This window comes from Coturnix japonica, chromosome 11 (genome assembly GCF_054131305.1).
Source record: "Coturnix japonica strain WE chromosome 11, WE-NBRP24, whole genome shotgun sequence".
NCBI classification, from domain to species: Eukaryota; Metazoa; Chordata; class Aves; order Galliformes; family Phasianidae; genus Coturnix; species Coturnix japonica.
Window position 1 is genome coordinate 23,552,685 of NC_140673.1, and position 18,809 is coordinate 23,571,493.

Sequence of the window (18,809 nt, forward strand, 5' to 3'; positions counted from 1 at the left end):
CATATCATATCATAACATTTCCCCCCCCCCCCAACCCCCATCCTTTTTTTTTTCTTTTCTTTTTAAAGTCAGAGACTTGTACAAAATCCATTGAGATTTAGTCCTCATTTGTTTTCATGCCTTCAAGTGACCATTCTCAATAAATCAAGCTTCTTCCCAAGATTTCCCAAGCGGTTTCACTCCTCCCCCAGACCCACACAAATTAGATCTACAATTACAGATTTAACAAGAATGTCCATTTATCATATTTAATAAACTATAGCTACCAGCATCATATCTTTCTCAGATTTGTGTTTCCTTACAGACCAAATTACTGTTCTAGGTAGTAGCATGGTACTTCGCTTACCTGAACAGCCCATGGTATATCACTCGATGCTGTTCCACTGAGCAGCAAAGGACTACTAGTATCAGTCTAATGAAAAAAGAGAAAAAACTCACTTAAAAAAATAAAGAGTTCTGACATTTCAAAACTACCCCTTTATTTGTGAAGTCATTGCTTCTCAAGGCATTTGAGTCATGCATACTTTAGTTAGGGAAATAAAGATTTAGAGTAAGAAATTTAAAACCTTCCTTCCATTAAGGACAGCACTAGGAGAACGAGTGCCATAAACGTTCCAATTTCACACAATTTTACTTTTATAACCCCACTAAAACATGCAGCACCTTATTCTAGCTCCATGTTCTCTTGTTTTCCCCTCCCCTGCAGCATCTTTTTCAGAAACATCAGATATTTATAACAAGCCCTCCTAATTGTTAGCTACAAAGCTTCTTATTAATATGTATATTGAGAATAAAATCTTACAAATCTTGGTGGAGGAACAGGCAAATTGAGGCTACTCAGGGAAACCTCCAATCCATTCTGTGCACATGCTACAAGTCGTAAAGCTACAAAAAACTCCTACAGGAAAAATAAAATGGTAACAGTTTTATTACATGAAAATATGCAAGAGCAAAGATTAAGAGGTTTTCTAGTACTGTTATACATACAAAGGTCACAAACAGCTTGGAAGGATATGAATTGCAAAATGACAGAAAGCAGCAGTAAAAAAAACAGTGAATTCTTGCAATGAGGTAAAACTTGTAATTACTGCCTCCATGCAGTTAGTAGCTTCCTTGCTAGTACAATCAGCTCTCCGCACTCAGTTCTTCAATGACAGAGAAGTAAGAATCTGAAGCAGCACATACAGCTGTTTATCTTGAAGGAACTGAGTTAACCCCAAAGGTGGCAGTTGACAGCGAAGAAGGGAAGAAACGTACAGCATATGAAAGGGATGAACTAAATTGGAAGGCTGGTGAAAGATTTGTTTCATAGATGCTACAAGCAGCTTTTCCTACTGTGAAAGAAAGCAACCAACTCTCTGCAGGCCATTATTTAACTAACTACACTTCAAACCATCAAATAGCAATATCACATCAGAGCTTGTCAGCAAGCAGTATGTCTGACTGACACACTGCTCACAGCTGCAGCTTAGAAAGAACAAGTCCAAACACAACGCACACACATGAAATCCAACAAGATTAGATAAATATAGATTTTGAAGATTTTATAGAATTTTGATTTCTGCATTTTTCACCTCAAGATTAAGAGGGAAAATTACCATAATAGTAAATACAGTACATTAGACCTTAAATTATTCCTCTGTTGTATTGCACACATACACAGCAGCTCATATTATGACTTGAAGAGAAACAGATGAGGTAGCTGAAGGGTACTTCATTTATTGTAGCTTACACTGAAACAGGGAGTCCATACCAGAAAAATAAATCCTATGAGAAGAACTGCCTTTCTGAACCAGAAACATTCATGCTTATCTAATTGCAAGGTTTGCTAGCAGTTAGAGTAACCTCATTCATCAAACAATCATACCTGTTTGTTCAAGATTCCTTTGCTATCAGTATCAGCTAAGTCCCAAATCTAAAACATAAAAACAATAGTCAAAGGTATTCCAAAACACTAAAAGGAAGCTGGCAAGTTCTCACTTACATTAAGAACAATTTAATTCTTGGATGGAAGTTCAGTTCTTAACTTTTGCTACAGCAATTATTTGTGGTGACAAATTTAAATGCTGTTTTAATACCATCGTGAGCAACATATACTGTGGAATAAGCACAGGTACTGAAGTTTGAAACCATTAAATAGCAGTACTGAAAACACATGAAGGAAGATCATGTATCCTGCCATACCTATCCAAGTACTTTAATTTACAGAGGACACTAACTGAAGCAAGAGACAGGATAATTAAATACTTGTCATTAAATACCTTTCCAAGCACCAAGTCTGTCAAACCAGATTTCTTCAAGAAGACAGCTGCATCAGAAGCTAACACTCTTCCAGTATTAGCAGAATCAACCTGGAGGTAGGAAAAAAAAAGCCAACTCACATCACCAACCAGCTTTTGAATTGATGCAGTCTCATTATAGAAGCTCTCACAAAGCTAGCAAAGAATAGTCAGGTTAACATAGCCACTTTTTCAGAATCTCTTTCAGCAAAGGCAGAGTAACACAGTATCAGCTGTGTTTATTTTTAATTTCACAGTCCATACTGCCTAAACTGAATGACTAAGTTTATGATAGAACTGGAGGAGTACTGAGCATCAGTGCTATTTCAGGTGATGAATTTATTCTTCAGTGGTACAGAAAGCTCTTAAGTGCTTCTATGAATGAAACAAGGCATGCTCTACTAATACTATAAGACAAAGGGAAATGTCTTTCTAACAAGGCTATTTTGAAAGCTGACATCTTTTTGTTCAGCAATTTCAAAACTGAAATGCCCCTTTTGTGGAGAAAAGTCCTTCTTAAGAAGTGAGTGCTCAAATTTTTGAGGTATTAAAAAAAAAAAGAAAAAGGTTTGTTTTCTTCTTGGTCTAAATATAAAAGATGAGTGATAAATAAAATTCCAAAGTCAAAAGATTTATGTCTATTGAGTGAAGCTGCAAGAACTTCACATATGCTTTTGTCACTAGGTTGCCTTTCACCCAAAGCTCACTCCTACAGCACTGAAAAGAACCTTAAGACATCAAGAGAGATGCAAGTCTTACATAAACCTAACTAGTCTGCAAACACAACAGTCAGTTTCACTTGTAAATGGAAAACAAACCACATGAGAACAGTATTTGGCAGGGGGTTACTCCAGTCCAACTGCTAACAGTCTTATTATTGTAAACTGATGTATGTTTTGTTGAATTCGCTACCAAACCACCATATATAAATCATCTTACACCTTATTTTGCACTGATATAGCTCAGACAAGTTTTAGTTACTACAGAAATATATTGTAAGTAAGCAGTGTTTTTCTTGAACTTCAAACATTTACACACTGCTGGCCATGCTGAAGTCTACAGCAAAAGAATATTCTTCTACGTTTAAGAAAGTTTCTTTTCTTAACAAGGACATACGTACCTGTCGATAGAACTTCTCATACACAGGATTTGCACTTGATAGCTAGAAAGGAAAAAAAAAGGGAGGGGGGGGGAGAAAAGATATTCAATTAATCATAAAATCTGCATTTCAACCCTTCTGCCTGGATAATTAGAGCTAGGAAACACTTTTTGCTGGTCTTCATAAAGTGTTATGCACTTATTTAAGTCCATTAATTTTGCAAAATGATAAGGACAGTTATACCGTAGCTTGTGCTTGTTTTGTATACTCGCTGCTTGTTTTGGAGTCGCTGCCACTAATCACTATCAGGTTACCATCAGACAGGTCACCAGGCTAGGCAGCACGAAACAAATTCTTATGCAAGATCCAATACAAGCCAAGAAGCCTGCAATGATACAGTCTAGTAGGTGCTTACTAATGAATACAAAGCAAGATAGCTGGGTTTCACTATCCGTTAAATCATCATTTAGAATTCAGTGCCTTAAGCAACTAGTCTGCACAATTTTCAGATAGCCAAGTAAGTTTGTGGATTCATAACTGAATCCACAGCAATGATTAGTAAGGGGGAAAGAAAAAAAAAAAAAGGAGGGGAAGAGATATTTTAATTTGTACCATTACCAAAGATCACTTCTGCCTTACTTTCACTACCACCTACCATACATTTACAGCTCACCTAAACTCAAGCAAGCAAGGATTAAACAGCATCTAAACCTACAATTCTTGCACTCTGACTTTGCTTTGGTATGTGGAATCTTCTTTTTTCAGCCATTACCAAAGCAGGCACTTACACATCCCTTAGAACTGCCTGACAAAATACACTCATATTTTGCCAGACCTGACTATCATAGCACCAATACAACACCTTCCAGCAGGCCCCAAAGCATACTATGCTTTCTTAATTAACTGTCAACTGCTGCACTTCTCAGTTCACCCACAATTTTAATAGTGTTTTAAAGGGGCTGTTCCCCAAACACTCAAATATTTTACCAAGTTCATTAATTTATCATAATGTGCCGGTATTGACAAAATCCCATTAAAGCTAGGAGCAAAATACTGGAACAAAGTTGGGCAGAGGGTGCTCTAGAAGTAAAAGCCCACATCATCCCTCTTGCCCAATCTCACTCTTTGTTCAGCCAAATGTTTCATTATTACAGCCAAACCGATCATTGTCACTCCTGGACAGGAAATATCACATTGGAGTCCTGCAAGGAAAACACTGAGTGCAAAACAATCTTTTCATTCAGCACTTGGAACACAAGCCAGTCATTCTTATTTGTTTCAGTAGCGTTTCCAATGTTCATTTTAACATCAGTATCACTGCAACAACTGGAATTTCCTGTGACACCAAATAGAGTAACAGTAATAAACAAAAATCCTGACTATTTTTACTAGTAACCGACTTCTGCAAAGTACACCCCACATTAAAAGGTCTTAATATTGTCAGGAATGTTCTTTATCTGCAAGAAGAAAACACTGCTCTGGTTCTAAAGGTGCTGCTGTAGAATTTACCTTTGAGCACCTTTTTGATGGGATTTGTAACGTGCAACTGCAGAGCATAACCTCAATTTGTTCACGATGCAAAAAGGAGGGAGGGAGAAAAGGTCAGATTCCAATGCATGCAAAAATAAAAAACATGTTATTACGTTTGTATTTAAAAGTTTATCACTTCACAAGAGTAACGTCTGCCCTAGTAATTATCACCTTTGTTACAAAACCTTTGAACTTCAGAATACTAACCCAGGAAATAAGAGGTGGTTGCCTTCACCAGCCCTTCTCATTTTCGAGTGGCACTCAAGCCTTTATACCCATGTTTCCACCCCTCTGTCACATCTGTACTTAGGTCTAACATCTGCAACCTTCCTTTGCTCACAAAAGTGAAAAAGCTCTGGTTGGGGGGAGCTATCTGAAGAGGAAAAAAAACACCCCAAAACAAAGCATCCCTCCAAACCAAATGAGATAGGAGCTAAGATAGAAGGTGAGCTGTTTATCTCAACTGAAAACCAAAATAAAGCCAAGCCTTAGGATTTGTTTTAACAGTTTCCATGTCAAATGACACCATCTGGTAGTAAATATTCCTCACACAGCCATCCTCTTGCTCTTTGCTGGGTCTCAAGATGACTCAGGATAGAAAAGAAGCTTTCAGACACAGCAAGAATCTCAGCTCCCCATTTCGGAGAAGTTAAAAAGGGAAGGAAGAATAAAGTACAAGCAGTTCTTCTTCCACTATTAGAAACAGCAGGCTCCTAAAGGTTGAAAAGAGCATGAAATTAGTCCATAAAAGACAAATGCAACACCAAGGGACAACTGCAGCACCTGGAATCCCTACAGCAGTGCATAGTTTGGGCACAGTACTGACAGAGTTACAAGCAAACAACAGCACAACCACACAGCCTAAAAGCAGTTATGGCGAGCTGTGCTTATTGTGATGCCCCTTCCAAACAATGATAAACTCACCCTCTAGATTCAGAGAGATTCTAGAACACCCACCTGTGTTCTGGAATCTCTCACATTTCTGATGTGAAAAGGAGTTACTGAATGAAAGCTCCTTTCAGATTAAAAGGTTCACCCTGTCTAACAACAACACAGGTGAAATGAAGAAAATACCTGCTATGAATTATATGCATCTACAGCCACGCGCTTAAAGACTCAGAACTTTCGATCCCATTAAGCAGCTGAAGCAGGCACAGAACCTCTGCCATCTTCCTTCCGCACAGACATCTGTCACTGCGTAATTAAATACTATTCAATTGTATTCTCAAATCACTCCAGGAAACCTCAGCCATCTTCTAGTCATGATTTCTCCAAACTTCCAATTGCGCATGGTTTGTCATACAGAACCTCGGCTTTAATCCTCCAAAGCAGCAGAGCTTCCTGAATGTCAGAAATATTACATTCAAAAGCCTTCAACATTCAACATCCATATCTCCCACACTCCTGATATGCAGTTTGTGCTTTTTCTATTTGCCGTTCCCTCTCTAAATTAAACAAGATAAGCAGCCACAGTTGGAAGGTCAGAAATAAAACTCTTCTCCTTGGCTATAGCTTGAGTTCTCCAACAGATGACACTGCTAGATACCAACGCTTCCTCCTCACTGGTACTGCTATCCTGTTTCCACATTAAAGACACCTCAGGTTATTACCAGAACTGGGGGGTAAGAGGAAGAGATAACCATGTTCACTTTGCAATTCTCTTTAAGTATACTCAGCATCATTAACTTCATTACATCTACACAGGTTTGAAATGTTTTTAGTTATCAGAGTTTCATGTTAATAAGTAGAGCCTTAATATTCAAATAAAGGACGTTGGCCTTCTCAGACACCACGGATGCAAAGCCATCTGAAAATACCCCACTGTGATTTTGGAAACCCCCAACTTCCTACCAATGTTAATGAGTCAAACGCACGTGGAAAGGGGAAAAGAAAACCTGAGGCAACCGTGAGCTCAACTGCAGGTCAAGCACGGCTGCTGCTGATTCTCTGCACGAGGCCTGCAGCAGCAAAAGATCAGCCTACATACTTCTCCTGCTGGTGTAAGTAATTGATCTCACTGCAGGTGGTAACTATACCCTCCCACCCAACCCGTGCTCATTTTCACTTCCTCATACTACATCTAAACACGTTCACAACACTAGATTGGAAATTTCAGAAATTACCTTCAGGTTTGCTTTAGTTTCTGAAACGATTCCTACCCAACCCACCCTCCTCACATCAATGAACAGCAACAACAGAAAACGCTTCCTCAATTTAACCACTGATGCCAGTTGCAGTCACAATGGTTTTAAGGACAGAGGCAATTTTTTCTGCCTCTGTCAACATTAACACATTTCTATTTAGTTCTTGTTCCACGTGACCCAAAAAGTCAATAAATTCTACAATGACAGGCTTACACAGCCCGTAAGCAATCATGTTTTACTGCAGAAGGCACTAGAGCAGACACTCCTCCCCACATAACAGCCCGTGCCCATTCAACAGCCCACGGAATCAGTTACTGCTCTGTGCAAACTTTTTCCCCTCTGCAGCAAGGGGATGTTTCAGACTTGAAATGATGGATGATTTCCTCAAAATCCAGCTCCGTGGGGAATAACTGCAAACCGAGCAGCCCTGCTCAGCACTTGGTAATTGCCTCACGCGTGCTTCATGACTCACACTTATTTAGTAGCTTTGTTTTTTGATCAAATAAACGTGACAATGGATGGTGGGATTGAAGCACCGCAGCAACCGATACAGGCCTGCCAGGTCGGAATGAAAGCGCCCCTGTCCCTGCTGCACGAACCAGCCCCGTTAGCATGTTATTACCTATCGAACCTCTAAGGAACGAGAGCCTGCGTGCCAAAGCGGTGTCCCCATGGCACACAGGTAGCCGGAAACGAGGTACCGCCTTCCACACCAGCAGCTCCGTTGCTAAAGCACCTCCGGCACATCAGAACCAGGCGCAGCCCCTCCTGGTGCCCCACCGCTGACACCGGACCCGGCCCAGCGCCCCGAGCAGCGCCGTGCCCCACGGCTCCGCCATCCGCAGGGCGGGTTTGGGGTTTGCTCTCCGTTCGTTCTGTTGAAACCAGCCGCACTTTCCCCCAGACAAAAGCCCGGCCGCGCTGACAGCCGCAGCTCGCTCGCTCTCTCGCTCTCTCTCTCTCTGCGGGCCGCTCCCCGGCCGAGGGGCAGCGGGTTCCGAGCGCAGGCCGCGGGCAGAGGCACCTGCAGCCGCGCGGGGCCGCGTTGCGGGGCCGGCAGCGCCCGTCCGGATCGAGGATCCCGCACGGCCCGGCCTCGCCCCGCACCGCGGCCGCCCGCTGACAGCGGGGCTCGCACAAAGCCGCGGGATGAGGCGGCGCCGAACCGCTCCCCGGGGGCCGCGCCGCTCGCCTCCAGCCCCGGGCCGCCCCGGGCCCCGCCGCTCCGTCCCGAGAGGCGGCCAGCCCCATCCCGAGACACCAGGGCGGCCCTTCCCCGCGGCGGGAAGTACCTGTGTCAGGGAGAGGTGGGCGGCCATGCTGCTTCCATCATGCACCGGCCGGACCGCAGGAAGGACGCGCCGCGACCCAGCAGCACTGCTGCCCAACTTCGGCAACTTCCCCGGACGGGACCGGCCAAAACCCGGCACCGGATCCCCGCCCGCCGGCCCGGAGCCGGAGCCGGAGCCTCCGCCCGCAGATACGGCAAACCCGGGGCACGGAGCGCGGCTGGAGCCGGAGCGCAGGGGGCGGCTGCAGCAAAAACCCGGAGCTGGAGCGATAAGCTAGTACGGATCGGGTCTCATGTCCGGCTCCCGCTCCTTCCCGTACCGCCCCCTCTGGCCCTAAAGCTTCACGCGTTCTGAAACACCTGGCTCGACCATCGCCCAGCTGGGATGTCCAAAGACCAGAACTGCGGCAACTTTGCGACTTGGGTTGTGACAGCTGGGAAAGGGACCGAGGGGAAGCGGTGTGCGTCCGGCAGGGTCAGTGCCAGCCATAGGCGCTGTGCCGCAGGGCCTGGCCTTGCACAGGAGCTGCCCCCGTACCTGTTCCCTCCCGCTCAGCAGCTATTCTGGCTGCTCCCCTGACTGCTTAAACTACCACAAAGTCATACATCAGGAACTGAGGGCGAGGAAAAGCATTCTTAGTTTTGTACTCGATCCAAAGATGGACCAGGTACAAGTCTACCATGCAGAGCAGAGGACGTTATCAGGAATCGTATCTATTGTAGGAGCTTTGCAGTTGCATTGTGTCTGCCTTTGCTCTTCATTCCTACCACTGAAACCCTTTTCCAGCTCAGTTTCATGCTAATGCTCACACCCACCTCTGCAGCCTGTCATTCCTCAGTCCTTGTTAGCTGCTATCTACATCTGCCATGGGACACGTGGGATCCCTCCTCACCTCTTCTCTAATAAAGGCTTTCCAGAAGCTCTGCTTTGCTGACCTCTTTTTTAATCATCCCTTCAGCAAGAAAAAAAGGTGATATAGAAGAGAATATTAAAGGCAAGTAGTGTAATGTATTCACGCCATTCACTGATTGTCACACCTCTACCTCGTGGTCATTTCCTCTGGAGTAAAATCCTTAGAAAACAGCTCGGGCTTTTATCTTTGTAGGTTGATTTTATCATCTGTGATTAAAATTGGAATGCTATCCCACAATAATTAGTACCTGGAACCAGAAGAATGTGAAACCACAGCTGTGTCTCCATGGGACAGCAGTACTGGAGCTTGTCATGGGGTGCAGAAGAGAATGAGAGTGCTGGATCCCCATAAACTGCCAGAGGCTTGAGGTAGGAAGATGGAAGCTAATGGGTAGCTCTGGGGATGTGGTTCTGGTCCTCTAAAGCCCAGCTCCTCTTTCAATACATGTGGTCACCAAGCCTGACCGCTCAGCCTGGAGTCACAGTGCAAGAATCACTCAAGATAATTATGTGGGCTCTGCAAAGTAAAACAATAATGAGCTCCGATCAGTCAACGGTGGATTGGGGCAGTCGTGGTGTTGAGTGTTCTGGGCCTCCTGTAAAGAAGTTCTATCCTGGATCCTGGCTACCTGAGTTACAACAGCTGCCTGGTGGCCTCTGACATCTCTGTCATAATGACAGCAGCACTCATCAGCTCGCTGCCAATGAACTTGTGCTGCAGATTTCCGTGAATCCAGACATGATAGCTCCTGGGAGGAAACAGCGATCTGCTGCTAAGCCAGGCTCGAAATCTCAGGAGGACACGGAGAACAGTACTAATATGCTGTCTCAGCACAAAACCCCTTTAAGACACTGTGCAAGTGCATAGTAGGACTTGTTCTGTACAGCCAACTTGAGTTTGAAGCTGTGCTACAACTGTACAGTTTAGAAAGACCTCACACAAGTGAGGATCAGACACTCACAACCACTATGTTTCATATATTTCTCATAGTCATCAAGTACCTTTAGTAAGGCTAATAACATTTTAATGAGATCCATTGCTCTCCCTGGAAATAACATCTAAGTGTCCATGCCTTCCTTTATTATAGCGTTGTTTATGGCTCTGCACACAGGAAGCCCACTATTTTTCTTCCCAAACAACATGTAGGTATTCTGTGTGACCTGTTCTGCTTGTTCTAGGAAAAGCATTATTACAGCCCATGAATGCTCCGGATGCTGACAGGAGCGCTGACTCACTCCTGCCTCCTGCACACCTCAACATGAAATGACTTAGCCAGCTTTCTGGCATTTCAGCACAAGGCAGTAGAGGAGCTCCGATACTATAGACACCAAATGGAGGACTGAAATTGTAAGATAAAACCCCTCGGATTTTCAGAGAACAAAAAGAAGTGTATGCACAAACACACAGCATCCTGAGGGAAAGCAAAATGCAATTCTCTGATAAAAGAGTGGAAATAAAAGAGAATTGCTCACAGGTAAGCACAGACTGTCCTAGGCTTCGTTCAGAAAGTCAAGCAGCAGCTGGGCTCCCGACACACAGCAGCATTTCACCACACTTCTGGTACTGACAGGTCCCTCCTGAGAAGTGAGATCAGCACAAAACTCTGGTGACTTTTTGGACTGATGGTATCAGAAGTGTCAGGGTACTTTCCAGGACCCGTGACACAAGTTGTTTTAGGAGATCCCAAATGCAGGTGTGTCTCTAAACAGTAACACACCCCAGGATATGCTCTACGTGCTTCTGATGTTAAACGCAGCTGCAGTTTTGTGGATGTAGGAGTCTTGATAGGCCATTATGTTTTAAGGCCACAAGAGACCATTAAAATAATCTAGCTTGACCTTCTCCATAAGATTTTCCATGGCTATCTGTTAATTTATTGCATAAAGCCTGTAATGCCTGAGCGCTACAGCGTATCTTCTACAGAGATGTCTAGTTACCAGCAAACTTACATTCTGAAAGCTGCATTCTAATGACTCATCTGCTTACTCCTCTTGTGCTGTGCTCTTGACTCCTCGCAGTGGTTTGCAGGCTTTCCAAGTTAGAAATGCATTGAAAACACTTTACAAGAGCCTGTGGGAGGATCAAATTTATACAGAATGGAATCAGTATTAAAGGAGCACAAATGAGGACGTTTAGGTATCTTTACATATTTACTCATCTGAGCACACAGTTTTCTGTTCTGTCAGTCTTCTGTCACATAAAAATAGAGTGCAGGATGGAATAATTGGTTTTACCTCTGTTTGGGGGAAACAATGCCATTTGTATTGCAAATACTTAGAAACCCAAAAAGCAAAACCATTTCTGAATGGTGATATTTAGAATTCTTATTAAGAGACTAGACATTTATAAGGTTGTGAGCATATTTTCTCTAATTTGTATAGGCCAATATCATGGGGCAGCACCTCAAGCTGCAAAAGAATTAGATAAAATGTAGTTATTTCTTAAAAATATGAACTTGATCTGTAATACAGTGGATGGATGACACAGCAGAATAACATTTTTCACAAGGCATTTAATTTTTAGCTCAAGATCATGCTTGGAAACTAGAAAAATCTTCAAAGGCATTAATTAATTAATTAAGGCCACAGGTTTAACAGTTGAAGATGCAGCCATTCCTTGTAAAGCTTAATATGTTATTGGACAGAAATAGAACAAGCATTACCACTGATGCAATGGCAACAGTCTTCATTATAAATTAAACGCATCAATATTGTAATGTGTGTCGTATATTCAACAATAGTCAAGATTGGAAACTAATATCCTTACAAAGCAGCAAGCAAAAAAGCTTATCCTTTGTTCTGTTTTTCCTGAGGCATGTTGCCTATACTTTAAGTCCAGGGAATGCAATATTTGCCTTTCCAATACAATTACAGGTCTACTGTGTTTTAAAATGAATATATTTTAAACATCTACACACGGAACTCCCAGCATATCCCTAACCTAAAACAAATCCACTCTGCCCATCAGAAAGATTCTCAGTTTGTTTCAGAATTATGGGATACATTAAGCAATTAGGTAAGCGAATGCATTGTTGAACCCTAAAATTGTTTTTCTTCTCCTGGAATTGTTTATCTAAGACAAACTCATGACTATTTATGGCATTATGCCATTTTGAGGGCATTACTGTATATCCTGACCTTCTCTTTTTTCATTATTCCTGTTTCTTTTTCCAAATTCTTAGTTTCTTCTCAGTTTTCCTTCATTTTCTTCTATTCTTAATTAGAACCCTAAGAGAATATCAACGTGGTTTGGAAATAATGGAAGTAAAATGGCAATGATGCAATAATATTGGCCATAAGACAAAAACAAAATTAACTTTCCCAAATCACTCTCCTATTACCTGCAACTCTTCAAGCTAAGCACTGATTCAAACACTAAAAAAACAAAACACACATTTAAATTCATCCTTACTCAACACAACAGACACGTATTTAATTTTACATTAGTAACAATTTTTCCGATGTTTAAGTCATGTTCCACTTGGTTTCATCAATAACCTCTCCCATGTTCATGAACTACAATGATGAGAGCACTGGTGACAGAACAGCTGTCAGGTGGGCTATGGTACCGTGACTGCCAAAGGGATGGTGAGAAGATGGGTCAAAAGCCATAACAACAATGGAAAATCAATGGCATTTGAAAAGGTTTTAATGATTTTGCCCTCAGCAGACAAGGCTGTTTTAACTGTGTTAGCTAACCATGATTAAGCTACATTTAAAACTGTGCTAATTAAAATGTGTTTCAATGCCTTTGTTACTATGGAGGAGATAATAAATTATTGACAATAGTGAGCAAAAAAAGCAAAGCGTTACTTGCCTCCATTGGTACCAGGCATATATGCTGTAAGAGAGACTGCAGGCTGCACTTTGTGAAGGCTATCAGACAATATAGTGCAATCCCTTCTGCAGACGGAAGGAATTTGGTGTGATTCAGTAGGAATTTCTTCTTGCTGCTCTCCCCCTGCTCAGAATCACTCCTGCTGTATGTCTATAAATGAGAAACCCCCACCTTGTGGGATTATTTTTGATTTAATGCACTGTAGCAGGGAGAGAAATATGTTCTTCTCCTTGGCCAAAAATTGCACAACACTGGCAGACAAAGTGTTCCTTTAAGTACAAAACAAATAATCCCACTGGTGTCACCATGTAAGAGTGAGGAATGCTGCCTTAAAACCTCCCTTGTTTTCTTGAACTGCTAACATGTAATTAAAACACATCAGCTTTCCTTTTCCATTCTTCTAAATCAGTCTGGTGTTGTGAACCCCAGCACTGCAACACAGCTGATGAGATAGCACCTAAAATATGCTCTTCAGTGAAAAATATTTTAAACATACAATAATTATCAAAGTCTGAGTATTACCTCTTTCATGCAAAGTATGGGTGCAGTGAGAAGTTCTAAATTTAGTATTTGTTCTTGTCTGGTTGCACAAACATGCAATTGAAATACAAAATGCCATTAGAGATGACCAAATTATTCCTTTAATGACTCATTTGTTTTCTGTTTTGCTTTGAGATTGAGTTGCAAAACTAATGCAGCAATGATTCAGCCTTAGTGGAACTATTTAAGGTGCGCATGTGAGGGATCAGATGTAAGAGAACGAGTGAAGTTTGAACTCCACCAGCTGACACAGACTTGCATAACTGTGACCTTACGCTTCTTTTATGTTGTTTGTAGTAAGAAAATTGAAGCAGATTCACCTCTTGCATTGCAATAGAAGTAACTATAAAGGTTTGGAAATCACCCATTAAAAAGTGTTTCTAACTGAGCTTTAGTAGCACTTAAAGCAGCTGTGGAAAATATTTCCAGTGCAGTAATTACCATGATTGAGAAAACTACGTTGTGGATTTCAGAGGTCTCACGACAGCTTTTTGATGAAAGATGCTTGGTTTACAAATAAAATTGCATTTAAAAATATTCTGTCCTTTTAAAAGCTTTCCAGAATTTGAAAGATAATCTGAGTGAAATCCTTCTATTACTGGCAATATTTATTTAAATGAGATGCACAAAAGCTAATAAGTAATTAAAGAACATATCGGTGTTTATATATACATTTGTATAACAGATCTATCTATAAAATTATTGATGATGTTAAAGTCTCAAACCAGATTTTCAGATTCCTAAATCAGTTTAATTTGTATAAATATGACAGATTGTTCCTCCTTTAGAAGGAAAAACTCCCAGATTGCTCACAGAACAAACAGATATGAGGTAGGAAAACTACACAAAGAATGCGAAGGTGTAAGAGAAGAAAATAAGAAGGTCCTCGGGATCAAACAGAGGATGAAGCCTTGTAAACTAGATAAGACCAAATAACTACATAAGCTTTGCAGGAAAAGGGGATGTGCTCTTCCTAAAAAAAAATCTCCAGGATTCAAAGGCATTCCAGTTCCAGAGCTGAAACATCCTTGATTGTCAGTCTCTTCCTGTTTACTGAAGAGATATAATTAGTTCCTGTTCAAATCAAGTTTACCCCAGGGAATTTACTTACAGAAGTATTTGTGTAAAATGATTGAATGAGCTTCTGTCTTCTTTTCTTCTGATAGTTCTAGATGATGGTCAGTTATATGCATGCAGGTGGGCAGAAGAAAAAATGCTTGGAAATCAACAGTAGACCTATTTAATTAACTGTGAAATGAATATATGAGTTGCTGCATTTATCTCCAATCCTCTTAAACGAGGAGTAAATCCAAGGCTAGAAATGAGCTGTGAGTCTCCTACGCAGGTCTACAAAACAGATCTATGAGCCAGGTGACACAAACATTGGCCCCAAAATGCAAACAATACCAGCGCCTGGCAGAGATCAAGAAATCAAGGTCAAGAAAATCTACATCGCTGTATTTACAAGTGTCTGATGCTAATTCTTGCTTTTCAAGTCCCCTTGTTTTTGTAGTTGTGATTCTTAGGTACACAAGATGACTGTTAACCTTAAATTTAAAAAGCTCATCAAAGGCTTGGATGGCATCACAAAATATTCATATCCTACTCATTAAGAAAAGCCAATACAGTATCTAATTCTGATAATTTCAAATCCATTTTACAGCATATTGAATTGCTACAATCACAAATTAAAAGCAAACAGATATCTCCAGTGTGGGATTGTGACATCAATAGGTGAACTGAGTTGCCAATCCTGTCACACAAACACAGACCTTGAAAAGCCCTGGATGGCTGGCTTTTGGAAAAGTAAGGTATAGGAAACAAAACCAGTGCGCACAGTATCTCAGAAGTAGTTGGTAATTAAAAGAATGAGACAAATGACCTATTTTGTTTTAAACAGTGTATTTATCATGCACATTGGACAGCAAATTGGAGCAGATTGTACAGCCAGCCTTTCTTGCTTCCAAGTGAGGCTTGAAAGGGGAAGAGTATCCAAAAAGTGCTTCAGAACATAGATGAAGCTTTTGAACAAGGGCTCTGACAGGCACACCAAAGCTTGGATTGCTTGCTTGGGTTTCCAAGTCACTTAACTGATATATTTCCAGTCAGGTAACAGGGAGTTACTGTGTTTCTTAATCAAATTTCTTCTTCAAGAAACGTTTTGGAGGCAGGACAGGGCACTTGGCCTGTACAACAACTGGCACAGATGAAAGCCAGCCAGATGGCTTTAGTCTAAAAGATTCCTCTTCTCAAAATATTGCAGCCGCACTCTTGGCAGGTTCTAAAAACAGCAGAGAATGTCTCATTTTGTCTCTCTCCTCCTTATCATTATTATATATCTGACATTTCTAAATGCCTACAATTTTGTCCCCTACTCTCATAGCTTTGCAGTAATTTGACAAGTTGTTCATATGAGAAAAGCATTTATTCTACTAACAAGATCCAAGCTGGCAAAATTTTAATTGAACTCATTTGGTTTAGGTATCACCATTTTGTAACATTGCTGAAATAATGTTCATTGATTCCTGTACCGTTCTGGAGACTGACTTAAACAGTAATACAGCTTGAGTAAGCAATGAACTATCAAGATCTATAAGATGATCAAGATGAAACATATCACAGCAAAGTAAAACCACTAAGTTTGTAGATGTGTAAATTGTGCACATGCAATAATAACATATGCTACTTATAGCAGAAATAAATACTTCCTAGCACCTCACTGAATTTGATGTCATAATGAGAATCTTTATGCACATCACATTGCGAAAGATCTGCCCAAACAATGCAATAGATCCACCATGTGGCCAATTGATTGTGAACAATATCACCTAAGTGTGATCCTCATCACCAGAAGACTCAGGCTTTGCTGACAATGCAAACACTCTGTGCCTTTGGCTAATATGAAGATCGATAGAAAGGAAACAAAATACTCTAGGAAGATAATTATGAGGAAATGAAGCTTTTCCCTTAAGTCTACTGGCTTGTTCTAGATTTACCACTACTCCCACCATTGCACCACATGAGCAAAATTTTCTTCTCCTGCATGTTGCTCAAGTCCATACTTTTAGTGTACTCTGTGAAAAGACCATGGTCAATATTGCTGTGTTGATGCATCAGAGTTGCCCAGTGCTGCTGGTGGGGAAGTACTGTGTTTCACTGCTACATGGACAAGGAAATGGCTAAAACTGCAAGCTGGCTGAAAGAGTAAAAGGAAATGAGTCAGCATTCTGGAGAAAGGAAGGAATAGGGAGGGGTGGCACGAGCAGTATATTCTGAATAAAGGAAGTATGTTCAAAACAGCTAGCACATGAAAAAGTTAAGTGCCACTAGTATGCCATAAATAATATAAAATTTACCTAATGTACCATTAAATAATGTACCATTTATGGATCAGATCCTCCTTCCTGGCCAAGATGTACTTGCACGCAGGCTCTCAAAGAGTTGGTTATAACTTTCTGATTGACCGTCCAATTCATGCCTAGTACTGTGCTGGGACGATTCATGAATGTAGTGAACCAAATCTCTACCCTATAATCACCTTAAGACACCGTTTAAATGGGCTGTAAAACTGGTTACTATGTCAGCTCTTAGTGTATCAAGAAGTTTTCAATGTAGAAGAGAAACTTCCTACCTGGGGATGCTAGGTGGTTTCCTCTCATTCTGCACTGCTTGAGCACAGGCACAGGCTCTCCACTTAAATCCTTTATCAGGTTTCTCCAGCTGTGTGAATGCTTCAATTTCTCCAAAATGAACAGAATTTATTTGCATATATGATTGCATATCCATGTTTACAGAGAGCTAGACTGCAAATCCAACTCACATCTCCTGTGTTCTGGGGAACTGTATCCCTGGATGCAAAGTGCCTTCTGAACATGCATAATACGAAACAGATGGCTCAACAGATGAGCTGCCAAACACACAAACCCTGTTCAAATGCCACCCAAAAGTAAAAGTTAAGTGAGATAAAAGTTTTCCTTGTCCCACTTTTAGACAAATAGGGCCAACCTTCTTGGAAGATGCTCTTTACTCATTTTCTACCTTTCTACTTATTCTTTTCAAATTCGGCATGCTTGAGAAAACAAGTTTATTTTACCAGCTACAAAGATTCACTGTTTTCCAAATTTTGGTTTCTTTGTTTGTTTTAATAAAGCTCCAGCCTCTAGAGTTAAGAGTTTGAGTGTGTTATCTGAGCTTTAATTAGAAAAAGTAAATAAAAAAGCAGACGTTGGACCCTCCTGGCCTCCAAGGTTGCCAAGAAAAGCTTGAAAATATAATGAGAGTTCAGAAACCAAAATTCTCTTTCAGATTATGCTTTGGTTGGCAAGACTTAAGCACAAACAAATAAGTTAAAGTACCTAGAGTATGAAATCTACAGATTTTGCATTTAAACAATCTGATATGGAATCAGCTTCCAGAAAGTTCTCCTCAGCTTGTCATAGTTCCTGCTCTGGAACCCCTGCCAAACACTTGGTTCTCAGCTTGCACTGTTACTGCAGGCACTCTTAAAGTCTTAGGCAATATCTCCACTATAAAGCAAAGTTGATTTAAAGCTACCATACATCTTGATTTGCTCAGATATGCCAATTTTTTTCCATCTGGGATTTCTTTCTGAGGACACGTACATCTATCTACACACATATATCTGTCTGTAATCTGTCCATCCATGCAGACTTTGTCTAATTGTATTTCTTAACACCGGGAATCCTGGCACAGTATAGTCAAAACCCACAAAGAATGGTATTCTGCATACCACAGGTCTTTCTATGCATGAAAAAAATCAAACATTTCTGAAAAGTAATTAGTTTGAGGGTTCATTATACAGAATGCTTGTGTATTGCTACTGCGGACAGAAATGACAGAAAAACTGTCAGACATGCAAACCAAAATCTGTATGACTGATAAAACAGCTTAATAGCTACTGATTTTGTGGTATTCAGAAGATCTGAATCTTTTCTCTACTTGGCAACTAGAAATAATGTAATTAGAACTAGTCAGCATAAGCCAGTTTAATACTAACAAAACACTTAGATCCTCCTCTTTTCTTAAGCAATATGAATACTAGAGCATAAAGATTAAAGCTTGTAAATAGCCAGAGTTAAGTCAGCAGGCTACATTTTGCTGTTCATTATGTACATGCAACCACATCAAAACCAATGGAAAGCACAAGAATGAACA

At 41.0% G+C, this 18,809-nt stretch overlaps 1 protein-coding gene and 1 long non-coding RNA gene across 11 annotated transcripts in view; both read right to left on the reverse strand.

The window, feature by feature from the left end:
* The window catches only part of EPS15 (epidermal growth factor receptor pathway substrate 15), a 42,865-nt gene extending 34,418 nt beyond the window's left edge, over window positions 1–8,447 (reverse strand). For 9 of the 10 annotated variants that reach the window (XM_015870461.3, XM_085511702.1, XM_085511705.1 and 6 more), the window contains exons 1-6: window positions 8,345–8,447; window positions 3,400–3,441; window positions 2,262–2,351; window positions 1,868–1,915; window positions 803–898; window positions 347–412 (exon numbers count right to left, since the gene is read on the reverse strand). In XM_015870461.3, coding sequence (XP_015725947.2) covers window positions 347–412; window positions 803–898; window positions 1,868–1,915; window positions 2,262–2,351; window positions 3,400–3,441; window positions 8,345–8,371 — 369 coding nt within the window. In that variant the 5' untranslated portion in view covers window positions 8,372–8,447. Of the gene's footprint in view, window positions 1–346; window positions 413–802; window positions 899–1,867; window positions 1,916–2,261; window positions 2,352–3,399; window positions 3,442–7,674; window positions 7,694–8,344 lie in introns of those variants that run through there. The other variant, XM_085511706.1, reaches the window with a different exon arrangement.
* A 7,072-nt stretch (window positions 8,448–15,519) lies between these two features.
* LOC146759063 (uncharacterized) lies at window positions 15,520–18,668 on the reverse strand. Its single transcript, XR_014932843.1, has 2 exons — window positions 17,266–18,668; window positions 15,520–15,915 (listed from the first exon to the last, which is right to left on the reverse strand). It is a non-coding gene; the product is annotated as an uncharacterized LOC146759063 (long non-coding RNA).
* Between the last annotated feature and the right edge of the window lie 141 nt (window positions 18,669–18,809).